The sequence below is a fragment of the Pagrus pagrus genome (genome assembly GCF_965226575.1).
Source record: "Pagrus pagrus genome assembly, chromosome: 3".
NCBI classification, from domain to species: Eukaryota; Metazoa; Chordata; class Actinopteri; order Spariformes; family Sparidae; genus Pagrus; species Pagrus pagrus.
In genome coordinates, this window is record NC_140187.1 from 24,309,378 (window position 1) to 24,327,999 (window position 18,622).

At 43.6% G+C, this 18,622-nt stretch overlaps 1 protein-coding gene across 14 annotated transcripts in view; it reads left to right on the forward strand.

Moving 5' to 3' along the window:
* Positions 1-2,525: 2,525 nt before the first annotated feature.
* celf4 (CUGBP, Elav-like family member 4) overlaps positions 2,526-18,622 on the forward strand; it is a 93,305-nt gene continuing 77,208 nt past the window's right edge. For all 14 annotated transcript variants that reach the window (XM_084349332.1, XM_084349343.1, XM_084349338.1 and 11 more), the window contains exon 1: positions 2,526-3,249. In XM_084349332.1, the coding sequence (XP_084205458.1) occupies positions 2,973-3,249 (277 nt within the window). In that variant the 5' untranslated portion in view covers positions 2,526-2,972. The remainder of the gene's footprint in view (positions 3,250-18,622) is intronic.

Below are 18,622 nucleotides of genomic sequence, written 5' to 3' on the forward strand. Positions count from 1 at the left end.
GCATAACTGGAGTGCACTAGCAGTTCATTTTGCTCATTATTGGAGAATGGTTCAATGCCTTGTGGCCTCTATACCCGACACTTCACCCTTTGGTTTAATATAAACAGAACATTACCATACACTGTCGAGGATGTACCACCGCCTTCACATAAGCAATATACCAAGAGCCGAATACTCATCGTAGTCACACAGTCAATTATATGTATGTGTGTATAAAGTTCAGATCCTCTGTCATATAGCGTAGATCAGAATGTATATTTCTCTTTGTTCAGTTTATGTGAATATTAAGGGTGGGACGTGTAGGAGTTAGTGGTATGTAGCTGAGAGATTTTGTATTGCAAGCAAAATGCTCCTTGTCTCACCCTCACCTACAGTAGCCACTAAAAACACAAAAAAATGTCAAGGCTCTTGAGCCAGTGTTTGGTTTGTCTGTACTGGGCTACTGTAGAAACATGGCAGCACAACATGGCGGACCCTGCCGCTTCCTCTGTAGATACAAAGGGTTCATTCTACACAGTAACGAAAACACAACAAATCTTATTTTCAGGTAAAATAATTATAGTATCTTATTCCCAATCTGCTAATAGGTCCCCTAGAATCTGACACACTGCACCTTTAATTACCTCATCAACTGTTATTACACGCCTAAGCACAAAAGAAAATGTGATACACTGACTAATGTTGGACAAATCATTGAGAAGTTGATACCCAGCCTAAGACACATCGGTCACAAAGGTTAACATATTTTCACTTCCACTGATTCAGTTTTCATTGGCTACTCTGTCGTTCATTTAAATGGCATCCATCAGACTGGATTCCAGGAGGAATATCAGCACTCTTATCACTTACACATTAGCATGACCTCAGGCGTTGTAGTTGTCTTTTGGGAATAGAGATAAACATCATGAGCCCAATCCCAAAGGAGTAAACCAAAATAACCAGTGGCTCTCAGCAGCGAGGTCACGCCAGTGCTCAGGTTAGAATGAACTGAATTGAAACAATCTGATCTTCTATCCAAAAGAAGCTCCTGTCATTATAAACTGTCTCACTTTGACAGTGAACGCTCAATCCCACTATCACTGCATTTGCACCTTCTCCAGGTCACTCTACTCTACATTCGGGGCAGATCTATGCTGGTGTTCCCTGTCGAATAACAAAGATCATTCTGTCATGTAGCATGGTGCCTGAAAAGATGTAATGAGAAAGCAAGAAACGTTCCCTTTTTTTACCCATTTCATCAGGAATACTCAGTCGGTTTCTATCACAGGCATATATTGGGGTTTAAATTTATGTGTGTTTTAGCCTTTCCACTCTGAGTGGTGTTTAATATCAACACCTAACTCACTCACACTCAGATTTCCATAAATCACGGCTAAGATAATTAGACCGGCCACTCTAGATTTGATTAAAATCTGATTGGTGGATGCCTATAGGCCTACAGTAAGCTTAAAATTAATTTTAGGAGGAAACTGGATGAATATTGGATGTCCTTCCAAATGATGAATCAACCTTTTTTTCAGATGTTTTCTGTGCATGCAGCGGCAGAGTTAAAGAGAAAAAAAAAAACGAAGGGAAGGAGAAAAACTAATGAGTTGCCGACATCGCCGGTTGTGCCTCTCTGTGCATCGTGTCACTTTGTCCCGCTCTCGTGTGATTTTTTCCCCCCTTCGATGTGCCCCCTCTCTACGCCACTCGGCGGTGCTCACAGACTTCCCCTCTCTGGAAATCAAATCATCTAATCCACATGACTTTTTGGAAATGGCAGAGGAAGCTGGTAATACCTCTCTCCGGTGCAAAAAAAGAAAAGAAAAGAAAAAAAACAATAACCTGTGTTTGTTCTTAAACAATAACGAGCAGTCGGAACCGTCAGAGGAATCCTCCCCATCGGTGTGTTTGTAGTCTCGCCGGTGGGACCGCGTTTCAGCACCGCGGAGCTGTCCACCGCTCCGGCAGCGGAGAGAGGCTGCGGCCGCTCGCTGCTGCTGCCGCCGCCGCCGAGGAAGAGGAGGAAGGAAGGCTATACGGTGATGTGAAACGTGGGTTTAAACACGAAATCAAACCTCCTAAGAACCACAGCCACCCTCACAATCACATCTCATCTACGGGCGGGATGTTTATTTGCTGACATAAATCGACAAACATCAGGTGTAAATTGCTGTGAAGACATCTGTGCAGCTTATTGAAACGGATGAGAAGAAGACGTGTGTGCGTGTCAATCACAAAGTAATACATGCTGGAGTTGGTGAACGTGCAGATATTTGCTCTGAGTAGGAGCACAAAGGAGCGTATTCTCTATATTTCTCTATTTATAGACCCTCTCCCCTCGGTGGAATGTACCACTCGGCCTTCACATCAGAAAAGAAGGGGGGGAGGGAGCGGAAAACTCTGGCGCTGACATATGCCGAGTTTACAGCGGCCCCCTTTTCTCCAAACCTCCCCGCCGCTCGGGCAGAGATTGAGCCGGCCCTGTCCGTTTAAACCGAGAAGACACCCATACCGACTCCTCAATGCAAAAAAATAAAAGGGTGCCAAGAAGCTGGGACGAGGGAACGTGGGTGTAAATAGACAGTGAACGCTCTTGGTCTCTCTCTCTCCCTCTCTCTCTCTCTCTCTCTCTTCTCTCTCTCCCTCCCCTCCTCTCTTTCTCTCTGTCTCTCTTTTATGAAATCAATGAACGAGTTATTGGGTAGGACATAAATATAAGGAATCAAAGCCTCCACCGGGACCAACGGCATTGCGCGCTTTTGATATGCGTCTTCGCCAAACGCTACATGTGTTTTCACATCAGTGTAAATATTGGCTTTGATAGGACGAGAGCGGAATCAGCTCTGGCACGGCTTGGTCTCGGAACCAAATTTTGACCAAGACTTCCACCAGCTTTTTTTCTTTTTTTTTTTCAGCCTAAAAACGATTCTCCACCATCACCATCTGCTGCTGTTTGTACCCATCCCAACTCACTGGCCGGTCCGAAGATGGCAACTTTAACCAACGGGCAGGTGGACGGCACGGTGCACGGTGTCGGTGTGGTCTCCGCCAGCACGAACGGGCTCGTGAACGGATTAAGCCACAGCCACAGCCCGGTGGGCTGCCCGGCTACCATCCCCATGAAGGACCACGATGCCATCAAACTCTTCATCGGTCAGATCCCCCGCAACCTGGACGAGAAGGACCTCCGGCCCCTCTTCGAGGAGTTCGGCAAGATCTACGAGCTCACTGTGCTGAAGGACCGCTTCACGGGCATGCACAAAGGTGGGTGAAGCCCAGATTCCCCGAGACAACTATGGCTCGACTTGTTTTTGTCAGCGTGAATTGTGTCACACGTTGGTGAGAGTGAGGATCCTGAATCACGCAGGAGGTGGTAGGCTGTAGAGCTGCACGACTGTTGGCAAATTGTGCACAAATGTTCTGACAGACAGACTTCATGCATGTTGTTGGGATTAATGGCACCAAAAAAGAGAAAAGAATGAATGAAAACAAAAAAGAAAGAAAGAAAAGGGATAGTTAGTCTTTTTTTTTTGTTAGACTTGTCATTGCTGCTCAAATTCAGTGCATCAGTTTCTCCATTCCTGAGCAAACATATCCAAGCGTGAGAGTGTCACGAATCAGGAGTCACGACGGCATGAATTTATGTGGGGTGATGTGAGGAGGAGCAGTGTTCCCATTTGGGCAGTGTGCACGGGAGTGTTCACACATCGAGTCCGGCGGTTGTAAACGTGCTTTCATTCACTACAGTGCTAAATCCAGGCCATTAACCTCACGTTTTCACGTTGCAATAGCGGGGAGGCTGTGTTTGATTGCCCGCAGCACCGCACACTCTGTTGCCCGTAACTCTCTCCCAGTGTGTGTGCGTGTGTGTGTGTGTGTGTGTGTGTTGGGGGGGTTGATGATGAGGCGGGGGGGGCGGTCGCGCGTGCACGTGTGTACGCACGTGTGCTACACAAGAGGAGTAAGGCCTGTGAATGTGTTGTAGTACAGCCTGTGAGATTTTTTTTTTTTTATTACATTTTCAAGTGTCGCTGGGTTCAGTTCTCCCACCTTGAAAATGTGAAGTTCACTACCAAGAGGGAAATGCAGATTTCACAGAAATGTATTTTTAAAGGGGCACTACGTAGTTTGGGAGTTTAAATTCAAACTCAGAATTTCATATTTACAATATTAATGAGGTGATAATACTAACTCAGAAATGTTTTGGGGTTTTTTTTCCATGACTGAATGAACAAGCTGTGCTCAGGTCCCCAGAACGCTGTTTGAAGGTAGAAAGGTGGCAGGGTCCGCCACATGTAAAGTAAAACAGTATGAAATTGTGTTGCCCTTTAACGTCAGTTTGTCTATTCAGTTGATTCAGTCATGAAAACAAAGACAGTTTGTCTATGTAGTCTTATCTGATTGTAATTTCTTCCCCAAAACTACATAATGCACCTTTAATTGATTTTTAAACCTTCTAACAATGGACACTTTAAAACCCAGGTGATTTTTTTTATCTTTTCCTACTGTGACCCTGACTGACACACAGTGCTACAGTGATGATGCCTTTTAAATTATAGTCTTTTATTTTTGGTGCGGCAGGAAAGCTCCTGCTTTATTTTATTTCTTCTCTCAGGGGAAGAGTCATTCTCTGCAAATCACCATCTAATGAGAGGTCACTAATTGATCTGCTATACCTGCAGGACATCTCCCAGGGGAGCAAAGTACATTAAGAATGAGCTATCACTTCTTTTCAGGAGTCCAGCCCTCCTCCCCTTTTTAAAGCCCCCTCTGCCCCCCGTGCAAACAATGTGTGACATGCGCCATGTGTCAGGAAATGATTATGATATACAAATAATCTCGGAGGGCGGAGACTGTCTGCAGGCATGGGGGAAACCAAAGAGGTGGAGAAGGAGAAGATGTGGGGGGCTGGAGGGAGGGGGTTATCTTTTATTAATAGCCCAGCTGTAGTAGCGACTCCCTGTTGGACAGTTAATCACCAGTGGCCCCAGAACTATAGGCACGGCTCACCAGCTGATTCTAAGAACTGTCTCCTCACCGCGATATACGGCCCTGCTTCCCGGGCAGGGCCCCCGCTTTCATTAGCGAGCCCCCGCTGCGCTCATATTTTAACTAGCTAGAGGCACTAGCTACTCCCTGGCTCACCAGCTCGCTGGCTCGCTCACTGCAAGCTGCTCGGAGGGCCGCGTTCCCCTCCACAGACTCCTGACACCTTCCTGAGGTTTTCCATAGAAGATTCCCCAAATTAGCAGTAAAAGACAGCACGTTCCCACAAATAACAGGCAAAATGACTGACTGTGTACACTGCCGTCATACTGGTTTTATTGAAGACTGCACAGCACAACATGAATCAGGTGTAGTGAGCTATCACAGCGAGAGACAAGAGTAAATACACTCACAAGCAAACATACACACATTTTGAAGGGGAATAATTCATGCTGTGTCTATTTTCATCTTGCAAAATGAAAGCCATTCGAAGCATCTTAACTGTTGAAGTCAGTGTTCGAAAAGAAAAATTCATCCTGGTCGTAGTCTTCTTCCCTTTGAAACTGTTACGCCTCTACCTGGATTTTCTGCATGAGGTCAGGCTCACTGTTGCTCAGAGTGCCATTTTGCTGGTTTAAAAACGCTGTCCAAATGTACACATTACGAACTTTCACCGCTCTCCTCCCCCGGCTCCTTCATGCCGTTTGCATTTCTCAGGGTCCTGCCATAGAGTAGAAAAAGAGTCAAAGCGAGGGCATGATGACCCTCTCAGGTGTGAAATGCTCCAGTGGAGTGAAGTCTATAGAACTGCCCACCAGAAAACTCCTTTTCTATTCTTCTCCACCATCTCTTCTCCTCCTCATTAACCCTGCTCCATCCTCACCTTTCTTCCCTCTTTCCCCTCCTCCCTCCCCCTTTGTCTTCACTTTATGTACTTGCGTTGACGTGCTGCCTGTCCGGCGACAGTGCATCGCGCTGGATAATAGCAGTGGTGGTACAAAGCCTCAGCTGGAACCAGAGATTGTAGATGATCAACTGCCATTTTTTTTTCTTTTACAATTTTGTCCTACCTGTAGTTTTTTCAAATGGCACACACTTGGTAACTGTCATCGCTAACAATGTAATGCCTCGTCGGGGGGACACTGTTGCATTCATTTTACTTTTACCCAAAGAGACATGGCACTTTTACAAAGAAATAAGCGCTGTTTTCAGCACGATAATACAGAGCTTTTTTTTCCAGCTACGGCAGGTAATAAAAGCCCTCGTGTTCTGCTGTACATCAACAAGCCTAAAGAAACAGCCTTTGCTATGGTAATGCTACCTCTGAAGAAAGAGACCCCTATTATAGCCATTGTCAGCTCGTGCCTGTGATACTATTGCCATAACCCTCCCCATAATGACTCCATGTATCACTCGTAATCTAGTCTTTAGGATTCTGTCCCCTTGGAATGGAGGGGTGGAGGGAGCGGGGTGGAGGGGAGCACAGGACGGGGGTCTGCAGAGGCTGGGAGCCGGCGCAGGGACACCAGTGCAGGCCTACATTCTCCCAATGATTTTATTTCTCTCCCCTCTGCGACCGAGCCATGCTAATAGAGGCCATTTATAATGGTCACCGGCTGCTGCTGCTGCTGCTCCTGCTGCTACCAAGCACAACGGGGCTGAGAGGCACGGCTAGCACAAAGAGCCAGCCCCCTTTTTCTCTTTTCTCCTCTCCCTGGCAATGCAGCATGGGAGGTGGGGGATCTATTCAAGAGGGAGAAGGTGTAGATGTGATTGCTCGCGCTATTCATCAGCCTGATTTCATGTAATAATCACCGGGGCGATTGAGCTGTGATGATATGGGGAGCTCATTTTAATAACTGGAGGTGTTATCTTTTGTTTATGGCTGTCACGTCTTCAGGCCAAACCTTTATTGTCGACATCTTTGGTTTTTTTTTGTTTTTGTGTTCCCCAAGCGAATGCAACTGTCACTAAGTTTGTTTTACCGCCGTTGTGGTAATTTAATGCCAGTAATACTGTAGATTTGTCCTTGGCCAAACTAAATACATTAGCAACAGCTCTCGCCATGAGCTCAGACGGTTAAAGCAGTTACAAAGCCGGAGAGTTTCTCAAAGTCAAAGCAGGTGTGGGAACTTCATTTAGATTTGGGCCAAATGGTCCATTTTGACCTGGCAAGTGAAGTAAACAGAAAGTCACAGGTCTCAAGTGCAGAAGCTGTAGTGATTATTACTGAAAACACCTTTGGCTGTTTCTAATCTAATATCAATACTCGAGCAGATGATCATATAATGTTTAATATGTTTGAAGTCAAAGAAGTGGAGTGTAATGACCAATTGTAATCTTGTTTAAATTTACCCTTCCTGCAGATGGTTTATGCTACAGATGGGGGCTATAATCCGTGCAGGTCATAAAGGGAGTTATGGTTCCCTCTGAACGCCTATGGTTTTGATATGGCCGCCCTTTTAGCGTGGAGTGCGTGCGGGGAGCAGGATCAGAGCAGATCATTGGGCTCATCGTGTTTGGTGAGGCCAGGAAGTCACGATGCCAAAAACATGAAAGACCCATGCTGTGTTTTATTGCAGGCAATTAGGTGTTACAGGTTGCCATTAGAGGAGCACCGTCTGCGGGAAAAAAGAGAGATAAAACCAAATTCGCCTTTGAACAAAGAGAAAGAGGAGCGTGTGTGTGTTTTTTCCGTCCTGCAGGTCTGCGTTAATGCAGCATGTGTTCCGGCCGAAAAATTTCACTCTCGTTGCATCATCCTCTCTCTGTGGGATCCTTCTCTCTCCTCCTCTCGCATTTGGTTTGGGATGAGTGTGTGTGTGTGTGTGTGTGTGTGTGTCTGTGTGTGTATCTCAGAGTGTGTGTGTGTCCCTGTGTGTTTATGTGCTCCTCCCTGGCCCAGAATCCTCCACTCATCTCAGCTCAGAATGCGCGCTCAGGCCCCACATTGTGCCCCGTTTCTATGAGGGCGCATCGCAATCGATTTCGAGCGTTTTGTTGGGGAGAAAGGCAACATGTGTCACAGAGGAGGTCGCTCGGTACCGCTCGACCACCGGCGCCACGCCACACGCCGCCGCCCCCTTGTCCTGGCAGAGTCCAGAACTGCCAAGCAACAAGAGGGAAACAAGAGGCGGAGCCAGAGCGGGGAGTACAGTGAGCCTAATTTGTCAGGAGGGCCGTTGTCAAGGCAGCACTGCCTCTGTTGTCCATTATTATTGGAGGGGACCGTCCGATGGGGGACGGCTGATAGCCGAGCAGGGAGCCAGTTAGTCACAGTGAGAGATGACCGCACCGGGGCCAAAGGAGGGAGTGCTCATGGAGCTCCAGCAAGGATCAGCATGCTAACAGCAGGTTTGGAGTCATGAGGCCTGTCAGGGTGGCGGAGCCCTTTGGCTCGTCTGACCTCTCATTAAAACCACTGACCTTTACATACAGAGGAAGACAGATAATGTAACGGGATGGCTGTACCTATGTGTTTGTGTCACTTCACTTCCCATTGACTAAGTGACACGAGCTGAGATACAGTAGTTACAAAATTAAATGTGTAATAATTACATATGAAGTATATTAACATCACACTGTATGTAGCTGTATCTGGCAATAATGGAGACAAGCGGTTAAAGCATGTCGTGCATTTACCCAACTACCAAAAAGGTGATTTTCCTCACAGGAAACTTTTTGTGTTAATAGCTCAGGAGCACGTGCACGTCCTGGGTCATACAGTAAAATGGCCCAGTCAGCATATATCAGTGTGTTAGTAGTGTGTAGTTAATGGCTCCATGTGGCAAAGTCATGGCTCACTGTGGACGGCAGTGCTGACCTGTGGAGAAGCACAACACTGAAGATTTGTGGCCATCATTACAGGTCAGAGAGGCTGCTGATGTCAACAATTTTCACATATACAGATAGATAGATAGATAGATAGATAGATAGATAGAACCCTACTTGGATATCAGTATTCTCATATACCGAAGATAAAAGGTGATCCATAATATTTCCAACAATTTCTAAGGCAAAAAATATCTCTGGAAAAATGTAAAACATTTATACGCAGAGCGGAAAAAAAGCCATGTTCTGTTTTGACAGTTAAACTCCTCAGCCGATAGCCAGGAGCTGAGTTAAAGTAAAGTCTGCCTTAAATGTTTCATCAACATTTGGCCTTTTGTTTTCCATAAAGAGAGGCTAAACAACTTGCACCGGCTTTCTTCTCGCTCTTGCTTTCCTCTTGCCTATGTTCATTGCCCCGGTGCACCATTCTTCCAGAGGATGAAAAAAAAAAATCCTTTTTTGACAAATGCTCCTTGGAGAGGTAAATATTTTCTGTTTTTCAAGGCTGTTGCATCAGCTAAGCATTATTGTGCTTTGTGTTAAATTTTTAAAAAGTTGACGCTTTAGGCCTCTTCAATCTTTTAGCTACGCTTAATGCCCCTTCCAAGCCCCCCTGCTTCAAACACCGGTGGCCGGTTTAGAGATGGGGAATGCAATACTTTTGAAATGTTGGAAAGTCTTACATGTTCTTTTAGAGTTTTACTTTTGTGATTTCATCCTTAATAATAGAGCTTCCTGTGCGGGGAGTGCCCTGCATTTTTTAATGAATTTTTTTATTTTTTTTTTAAGTTCACTGTATTTCAGGATCTGGTTAGAGAATAATGAATATAATGAAATTAAAGATACTCGGGTAGTTTCCTCCACGCTGCGTCCATAATAAAACCTGTTAAAGTCCGCTCAGTGAACTACATGTGATTTCAGTCTCTGTTTTATTAAAATCCACATACTTACACGTACCATTTTGTTCCATTTCTGGATCTCTTATCTGTGCCGTGCAATTACACGGGCACCATGCTCTTTGTGTAGTTGTTCAGTTTAAAAGGCTTAAGCACTTTTTCCTTTGTTCACAAGTCAAAAGGTTATGAATCAACTCTGTGTGTGAACTTTGAAACCGGTGTTTTTTGCCTTTTGGATTACAGGAAAGCTGCTGGCTGCTTTTATCGTGCTTTGCACAGTCCGGAGGCTTTATGATGGAGTATAATAATATACGCGCCACAATATCTGTATGTGTACAGTATACGTGTGTATCTGTATGAACGTGTATACATTTTGGATATTTGCTGTGTGTTTATCGCTATATGTACATATGTTGTGGATATGTGTGTGTGTGTTTGAGTGTGAGATCATACTGCAAAATGTAGAACTGCATGTTCCCAATATCATTCATAGCTAAATCAGTACTTTAATGTAACTTTTGATGTTTAAAGGTGCATTATGTAGAAAATTCAATCAGAGAGACTAAAGAAACAAACTCTCTTTGTTTTCATGACTGAATAAACTGAATAAACAAACTGACCTTAAAGGACAACACAGTTTCATACTGTTTTACTTTGTCTATATGTGGCGGACCCTGCCACCTTTCTAGCTTGAAACAGTGTTCTGGGGACCTTATTTTCCTCTGAGGACAGCTTGGTTATTCAGTTATGGAAAATAAAATAAATGTTTCTGAGTTTGTATTATTATCTAATTTATTTAAAATATTAAAAGCAGTAAGTCTGAATTTCTTCTCCAAAACTACATAGTGCCCCTTTAATTATAGTATTTGTATTTCAGGCCTGAACCTGACTCGAACCCTCAGTGCGCACACGAAACTGGGTCCGGCTGCAGCTCTCTCCTGCAGAGCCTTTCCACGAGGAAATAGCAGCATGACACAGCAGCAATATGAAAAAACAGACTCAACGTTTGTCACATCTAACTGTGGCAGAGTCCCATTAATGCATATCAAGCAAGCATTCATTCTCAATGCATATTCTGCCCCAAATGTGTTGAATTTGTTTCTAACGCTGTTCTCTATTTAATGTTTTTTTTTTTCTGTGTATATCATTTCTTACACTGTTCTCAAGGTCAAGTTATGTTTTAATACCACAGAAAATGGGAATCACTGTTCTTACTTTGCTGACAGACACATGTACTTCCCATTGCCTTTTTAGCTCGCACACAATTGGCTCATATACACCAAACAAATCATTCGGCTCTGGAGATTTATGGTTCATAGAAAGTTGAATTGATGTTTATTCTCAACCAAATTGCTAAACGTAACTCGAAGTGGCGTATCTGGGTCTGCCTGCTGGGATACTCTAAAGCAGGGATTACACGAGCCGTGTACTATTTGTCCCAGACAGAAAGCACGTCAAAGACTGTCGAGCATGTGTGACTCGTCAGGCCAGACGCACATTTAGCCTCCTCTGTATGCATGCGTACAACCTCCTATGCTGTGCGATGACTGCCAGGTTTGAGTGTCCCTGATTCAATTCGCTTTCTTCCCATCTCCCTTCATGCCTATTTCATGGCCCCCAATTAAAAATGCACCACGTTGACTTGTAAAAGGAAGGTGGGAATGGAGGTTAGGGCTTTTCAAAGATCTCTCTCAATTATTCAGGGCCAAGTTTGATTCAGAAAATGGAGGAGGATTAATAAGTCATGCAGAAGTTTTCGAGGGGTTCGGGTACCGAATGTAATGCACGATGCTCTGATGAAACTAGCACAAGCATCAACCAAAAGTGAAATGTTTGTTGTCGATTAGGCTTGACAAGTTTTGACTCCGGGAGTCAGCATCCTACATTTGCACTACTACTTCTCTCAAACAGATGGAAGATGAATATCTGAAGTTAGTAACTCAGCTCAGAGAAGCTTTGTTAGTGTTCCATTTTAAATTTATGAAATATATTTAGCTGGCACAGTTCTGGATGACATAAGGCAGCCGATCAGCTTTGAATTTGTATTTGTCTCCTGATACCCACTGGGTCCATATCATTCCATTTTCATTACAGCAGAAACTGCGCAGAGCCGTGCCTTTTGCTATCAGATATTACCATTCAAATCATATTGGCATCACATTGAGGAAAAGTACATCAAGGCTTTATCCTATCCTGCTGGTTGGAGAGCAGATAGACCAAAACATATCGCTGCAGAGGGAGATGGTGCAAGAGTGCGTAAAACGACAAGGAGCTCAAGACAGAGAAGGAGAGGGGGAGAGGGAGAGGGAAGGAGAATTAGAGAGATGTTGAAACAGGGATGATGTAAGAGAATGCGTGAAAAGAGGCGAGGGAGATCCATGGAGGAGAGTTCGGGTGGGGGGTTGCACACAAAGACAGACAAAGAATATCAAGAGGCGGCGCGATACACAAGAAAGAGAGCAGAGATTGTAAAGAGAGGTGCGGACTAAAAATGGAGGCACAGAGAGATTGTTCAATGACAGGCACGGAGTGAGCAAAAGAGGGAGAGCAAGAGGGAAGAGGGCTGACAAGAAAAGACTGAAAAGCAGGAAAGGAAAGCGACAGACAGAGAGAGAGAAGTAGAAAGAGTGAGGGAGTCCCAGAGACAGATGTCGCCCTCGCTGGCCCCGGCAGATTGATAGCTTCTGGCCCAGTTCCATGCCAGGCTTTGACCCCTCTGTCCTCTGCTGTAATTTATAGGCTGCGTTTTGCCAGATTTAAGCACTACTCGGTGGTCATCATGGCTCAAGAAGGGAGAATGACCTTCCTGGGATGGGAGCAGAATTAGACCCCTGCAGCTCGCAAACACCCCGGGGGTAAATTAGCAAGTGCTCTCGTAATAGAGGGATCTCTGACAACATGTTAATGGGACAGGTTGTACTTAAGATCTGTCAAGCATGTTTTTGTCCCTGCGTATGTTAACTCCGCCACTTTCTCCTTGTATTTCAATATGTTAATTTGACAGTGCAGGAGTATAATATTCAAACTTGTGTGTGTTTAGCGTTTGCAAGAATTGATGAGTGTGCATGTGCAAAATGGCTCCGTGCTGCAAATCAGTGGAGTCACACTGCCGTCAACACACAGCAGCTGGGAGGCTGAATGTCTTTGACACATTTCTAGTGAAAGTAGAGCAGATTTGGGACTCAAGTCAGGACGAACAATTGTTGTTCTGAAGTAATCTCAGTACTCCCAGTAACTTGTAGTAAACATCCCAGATTTTTTCACACTTTTTAAAGAGCAGAATTTTTAAATGCAGAATGATTGTTGAACAGTAAGGTGCAGATATCTGGTTAGCAACCAGACGACCAAATGAAACATTTGTCACAGGCTACAGTGTTGGTTGGCACAGTTTTAAATTATGAAACGGCCTCCCATTTCTAATCTCACAGACTTGACATTAGTTTGTGCGCACTGCAGGCGACAGCGGAACAAGTACTGAGATCTTTCATTTAAGTTAAAGTAGCAGTACCACAGTGTGAAAATACTTTGCTGCAAGTAAAAAGTCTTACTTTTGTACAAGTACGCAAGTATTAGAAAATTAATTCACAGTAAGATTATCCATGCAGAACGGCACATTTCAGAATAATGTACTGGATCATAATAAGTGACGCACTGATGAAGCATGTTGCAGCTGGTGTCTAACTTTAATGATTTGTATGTACTTCTGGGAAGCTAAATCTATAAGTAACCATCGTACTTTACTTTAGTAGACATATTTTGCGTAAATAATCTGGTTCTGCAACTTAACTAGTACCTAATGTTGTCAAATAATTAAAGCAACATTATGTAGAAATTGGCTTTTTGTGCAATTCAGCGCCCCCCACAGTTTCTGAGTGCAACACCACTGTCGTTAATACAAATCCCCGTTCTGCAACAATTTGTCAGAGGTAAGGTGCTGACTACAAACAAAACTCATTTCGTTATAACAGTGTTATGTGTTGAAAAGTTGTATGCTAAAGTAAACATGTCTGTAGCGCTGTGATTCTCTCACTGCACTCCACAGCTGACCGTAGGTGTTTTTCTTACTTGCATACGTACCTTTTGTTTTTGAGTTCAAACACAGATGAGTCAGCCTGGAAGTGCAGCTCGCCTGACATCTGATGTCCGCACTATATGAGTGAAATCCCCTCTCCTCCTGACAAATGTATTTAAAGCCCCCCTTATGTATTTCTCTATACCATTAAATATTCATGACTAAATAAGCAGCAAAGTGTCTCAAGTGTGGACAAAACCCTCTTGGTTGTTATTTATTTAGAGTCTGGTCTGGAAGAACTACAGAATTCAATCTAATTTTTCACTGAATTAGTTCAAAAACAAGATATAATGACTGTGGCTGCGTGCATTGAACTTAACTCTGCGGCGAACACACTCTTTTGATAAGATTAATTCTGCATTGCCTTGTATTTTCTTTTCCAAATCAATCTTTTCTTCCACGCATTGCACCTTATTTTTACTTTCTTCAGAAGTTGATTTAACTAATTTATATTTGATTTTAACAAACAAGCATATAAATAAATGTTATTATTAGGTTTTATCAGATAGATTAACTGCTTTTCAGTGTGTGAAAAGTAGTTTTATTTCAGCGTACAGGATTTAGTTTTAATCTTTTCATGTGCTGATTAAAACACCTCACATTGTCGGCACCGTTTTGTTCCTTTTAAGTTCTCCTTCACTCTGTGGGCTGGCCCGGTTGCTTATTGAATGATTAGTTGCTGCTTTCATAAATCAGGCACTAATTTTGTGCAGATTGCAGTCGCAAATTGTATAAAAAAGCACGGCATAAGTTTGCACTGTAATTTCTTGCAAAGTAAATACGGCCCTGTGTGCAACCGGAGTGTACCCTTTAGACTAACTTGGCTGGCTAGCCGATGGGCTCAGCTGGGTTTGTGCTTGGCCATTCAGAGCGTTACCTCAATGCACAAATCAGCCCAGGGAATGATCTGGACAGAAAGCCTTCAGCAAATTATTACAGATTTGCAATTTAATGGCTTCTGAGGTCTCTCCCAGCCCCACACAGGTTCCCAACGAGACAGAGCCTATTAGTTTGGTCCTTTAATCACAGAACAGGAGATGGGAATCCTGGCCAAACCTATACATACCCCGCTTCACTTGGTGTGGAATGATTTCATGGGGTTTATAGATAGAGACAGAGAAGCCTGTGCACGCGCGCAGGCGTGTGCACGAGTGTGTGAGCATTGGCTAGTTGATAAGCTTTGCTTTCCCCAGAGCAACAGCAGCGTGTGTGTGTGTGTGTGTGTGTGTGTAGGAGTGAGAGGGAGAGAAAAAATGTTTTCCTCTATGGATCGTTTATCAATACCATGAGGACTCACTGGGCAGTTGCAATTAATTTGGCATCAGCTGAACCCAAAGCCAACAAAAGTCCACTTCATAAACAAAAACACAGAATTAGTTTCCAGCTTCATGGTCCAAAATTATTTCCATTAAGAGCCGTCCTCGATTTGAATAACACATGAAAATGTTTGCGTCTGCAACATAAAACTCATGAAATGATCCTGTCAAACTAATTAAACTATCAAGTTTCTTTTTAAAAGTTTGACTTTTAGAAATATCAGTTTGTGTTCAGTCAGTAAACTGGGCTGTTTTAGAAAACATCCCCTTACATGAACCTGTAAATAAAAAAATCATTCGCTTGTGATTTGTTGCATATTCCGCAAATTAATCTGTAGTTAGGTTTCAAACCTTGAGCTCTTTAGGTCAAAGACGTAATGGATTTACAGCATTAATACACTCAGAGAGAATGTATTTTCGATAATCACATTACTTTTGTGATACTTTTTGCAGCAGACAAGCAGCGAGCTCTTCACAGGGTGTTTAAGCAAGTCTTTTCCCATAGCTATAGTTGCCCTGATTAATGTGCCATCAATGCAAAATGTAAAAACTATCACTCCAATCTGCCTTTCAATGTCCCAATTTGTCCAAGAGGAAGCCAAGCTTTCTAAACGAGCTGGATAAAAGTGACTGCCAAAGGGGGATGAATATATATAATTATCTGTGGCTGGAGCGCCAACAAAGGGACTTTGAAAATCAACTTTGTGCGCCAGAGGCTTCATTAGTCCGACGACAACAAAATGTCCCCTCAAACTTGCAGTTGGAAAGACACAGGTATCTGCAAAGCCATTTAAAGCATGCAGTCGCACAGCCTTCTGTAGCCCGGCCGCTATCTGTTTGGGATTAGAAGCCACTTAATGCGCTAATGTTAATATGCTAATGTGTTAATGTTATGTTTGAATTATTAGGTGACTTAAGGAATGGCTGGCTGCTGTTTTGTTGGTCGTACGCATTGACACGTTAGAAAGGACGGATAACTGTGTTTACTTTGCATATGGAAATCCCTGAATGTCTTTCATCTGTCCTTCCTATAGCGACTAGTGGTCCATGTTAGCTTTGCAAACATCTTAATTGTGTTAAATGGAGGAAAAAGGGGGGAAGATTAAAAGCCATTAATGTGTGTTGCGTGAGGGTGTGCTATTCCCGGGACGGTGCTTTTGTTCACTTTGGCAAAGCAGACGAGAGAGTTTCACCTTGAAACTCAATGCACACCAGAAAAATTGTCATTGTGTCTACCTAAAACGCTGCTGTCTCTCGCTCCCGCCGCTTTATACACTGTCAGACTTGCTTTGCTCGTCTTTGCATTTCTTTTTTGTGACCGCCATCCTTCTTACTCTCTTTGTACGTCTCTCCCCATTTTCTCACTTTCTATCTCTCTCTTGCTTTTTCCCTTTGTAGCACTGTTTCCCTCCACCGCTCTCCCTCTCTCTCTGTCTGTCTGTCTAAGCGTCAGATAAGCTCACTGGGGGAGACTTTAGAGGACTCTCCATCTGTGTATAAATAGCTCTGGATGAATTATTGAGGGACCTGGGGTTGCTAATAATCCCGCAGGACCCATCTGACAATGACACAGAAGATGGAGGGAAAACAATTACGCAGGCTTTCTCCTTCAGAAGAGTGGGAATGGGGGTGGGGGGGCTCGGCGGCCTCTGGGAGCCTCCTTGCGGGGCCCAACATCTTGGCTAATAAACCCAATTAAGTCTCCGGAATCAATCGGAGCCCCGGGGGCGTCCTCTCTCTTCCTTCCCCGGACGGCGTGCAACAACAGGAAGTGTAATGATTCATGTTCCCCCTTCTGCGTTTGGATCGTCCTCTCATCTCCATCTTGCAGGTTGGCAAGGCGGACGGGACAGGACAGGATGTCCGCCGAGGCAGGATAATAGGACAGGGAGAGGAAAGGAGAGGAGAGGCGAGTGGAGTGGAAAGGAGAGGTGCACAGAGGAATATTAATGGGAGTGTTTATCCTGTAAGTGTTTTACCGAGGGGACGAGACATGGGACCACTCCCATGACAGAATTAAAGCACTTTGTCTTCTTAGTGATACATGATTCATCTGTAGATGCTTTTGTGATTAATCGGCTTTGCACGGTCCCTGCCTGACTGTTGACACAACATGCTCCTCTCATCTATCTATCTATCTATCTATCTATCTATCTATCTATCTATCTATCTGTCTATCTGTCTGTCTGTCTGTCTGTCTGTCTATTACATTTGTCTGGCTACGATGGGTGAAAATATTGACTTTTCATTGAATGTTTGATGTCAGTGCACAGAGCCACCTGAAATCAGAAAATCCAAATCCAAATGTAGTGCAGCTTTTCTCCAGCTTCCCATGAAATCATCAAAAGGAGTTCAGACCATTACTGCTATCAGTATGAGGAGTTCACTGATGCTAATTCTGCATTGCCAATAAATCATTGCAGCGGTGGTGAGATCATTAAAAGAGGAGGACAGAACTTGTAAGAAATGTGATATTTCTGTTTGCTTCATGTATAAATGAAGGCAGGGTAAAACACCTGAGCACTAGCTCAAGGCCACAGAAGTTTAATAACGACTTCATCAGGTCAGACTGTTTGAAAATTGGAAAACCAAATGTATTGATACATCAAGCACGCCAACAGGCTGACAAGGCTCCATGATGGCAGGTGAGGTTAATGATCCAAACTGTCCAGGGTAATAACGATCCAAAACACCCAGCACAATCTGATAATCAGTGAAGAAAACAGGAAAAACCTTTTTTTTTTCATCAAATGACAAAAAGGAACAAACTAACCTGTTGGATTTGTAGAGTTAAGTCAAGGGTAAGTCAAGGGTTCACTGTGAATTTTAAAAGTTGAGGAAGCCGATTACCTCAGAATTACCAAGTAAAGTGGGCTATTAAATTTAAACTGTACTAGCTAGACATTTTTAACAACTCAGAGTTATTAGTCTACTTTACCTGGTAATTTTGAGGTAATGACTCTCCTCGACTTTTTTTTTGTTCTAGTCTCTTTGTCAGATTTGACAGTGTATAGAGACTGGGGAGAGTCACTGTGGCATTGTGTTTCTTATATTAAAACAATTTTTAATGCCCAGTACCAACACATTTAAATGCTCACTTTCTGTAAAATCTTCATATGGCAACAAAATATCCATTATAAACCTTTTATTTCAATGATTACATTATTGTGTTTTTACAAGATGGTTATTTTTTACAGATTATTACCGTTTTTTTTACAGTGTACATTATGCTTAAGGTTAGGTTAAGATGCTGGTTGAAACACTCGGTCCAAGGTTAGATAAAACTAAAGTTAGGATCAATAAAAACACAAACTTAGTTGCAGGATTGTAACGTGGCGTGAATGAAAGCCAGGTGAGCTACATGCCAATCCACATCCACACCCTTACTTGCCACCTCAGGGTGCCCTACTGATGAATATCGGTGTTTATCACGAGGAGCAGAATCCTCCAATATGGACGCAGTTCTGCGAGATACTGAGCTGTTATAGTCCGTCTTTTAAAGTCCGCCGTACACGAGAGCAACCCGAATCACTGAA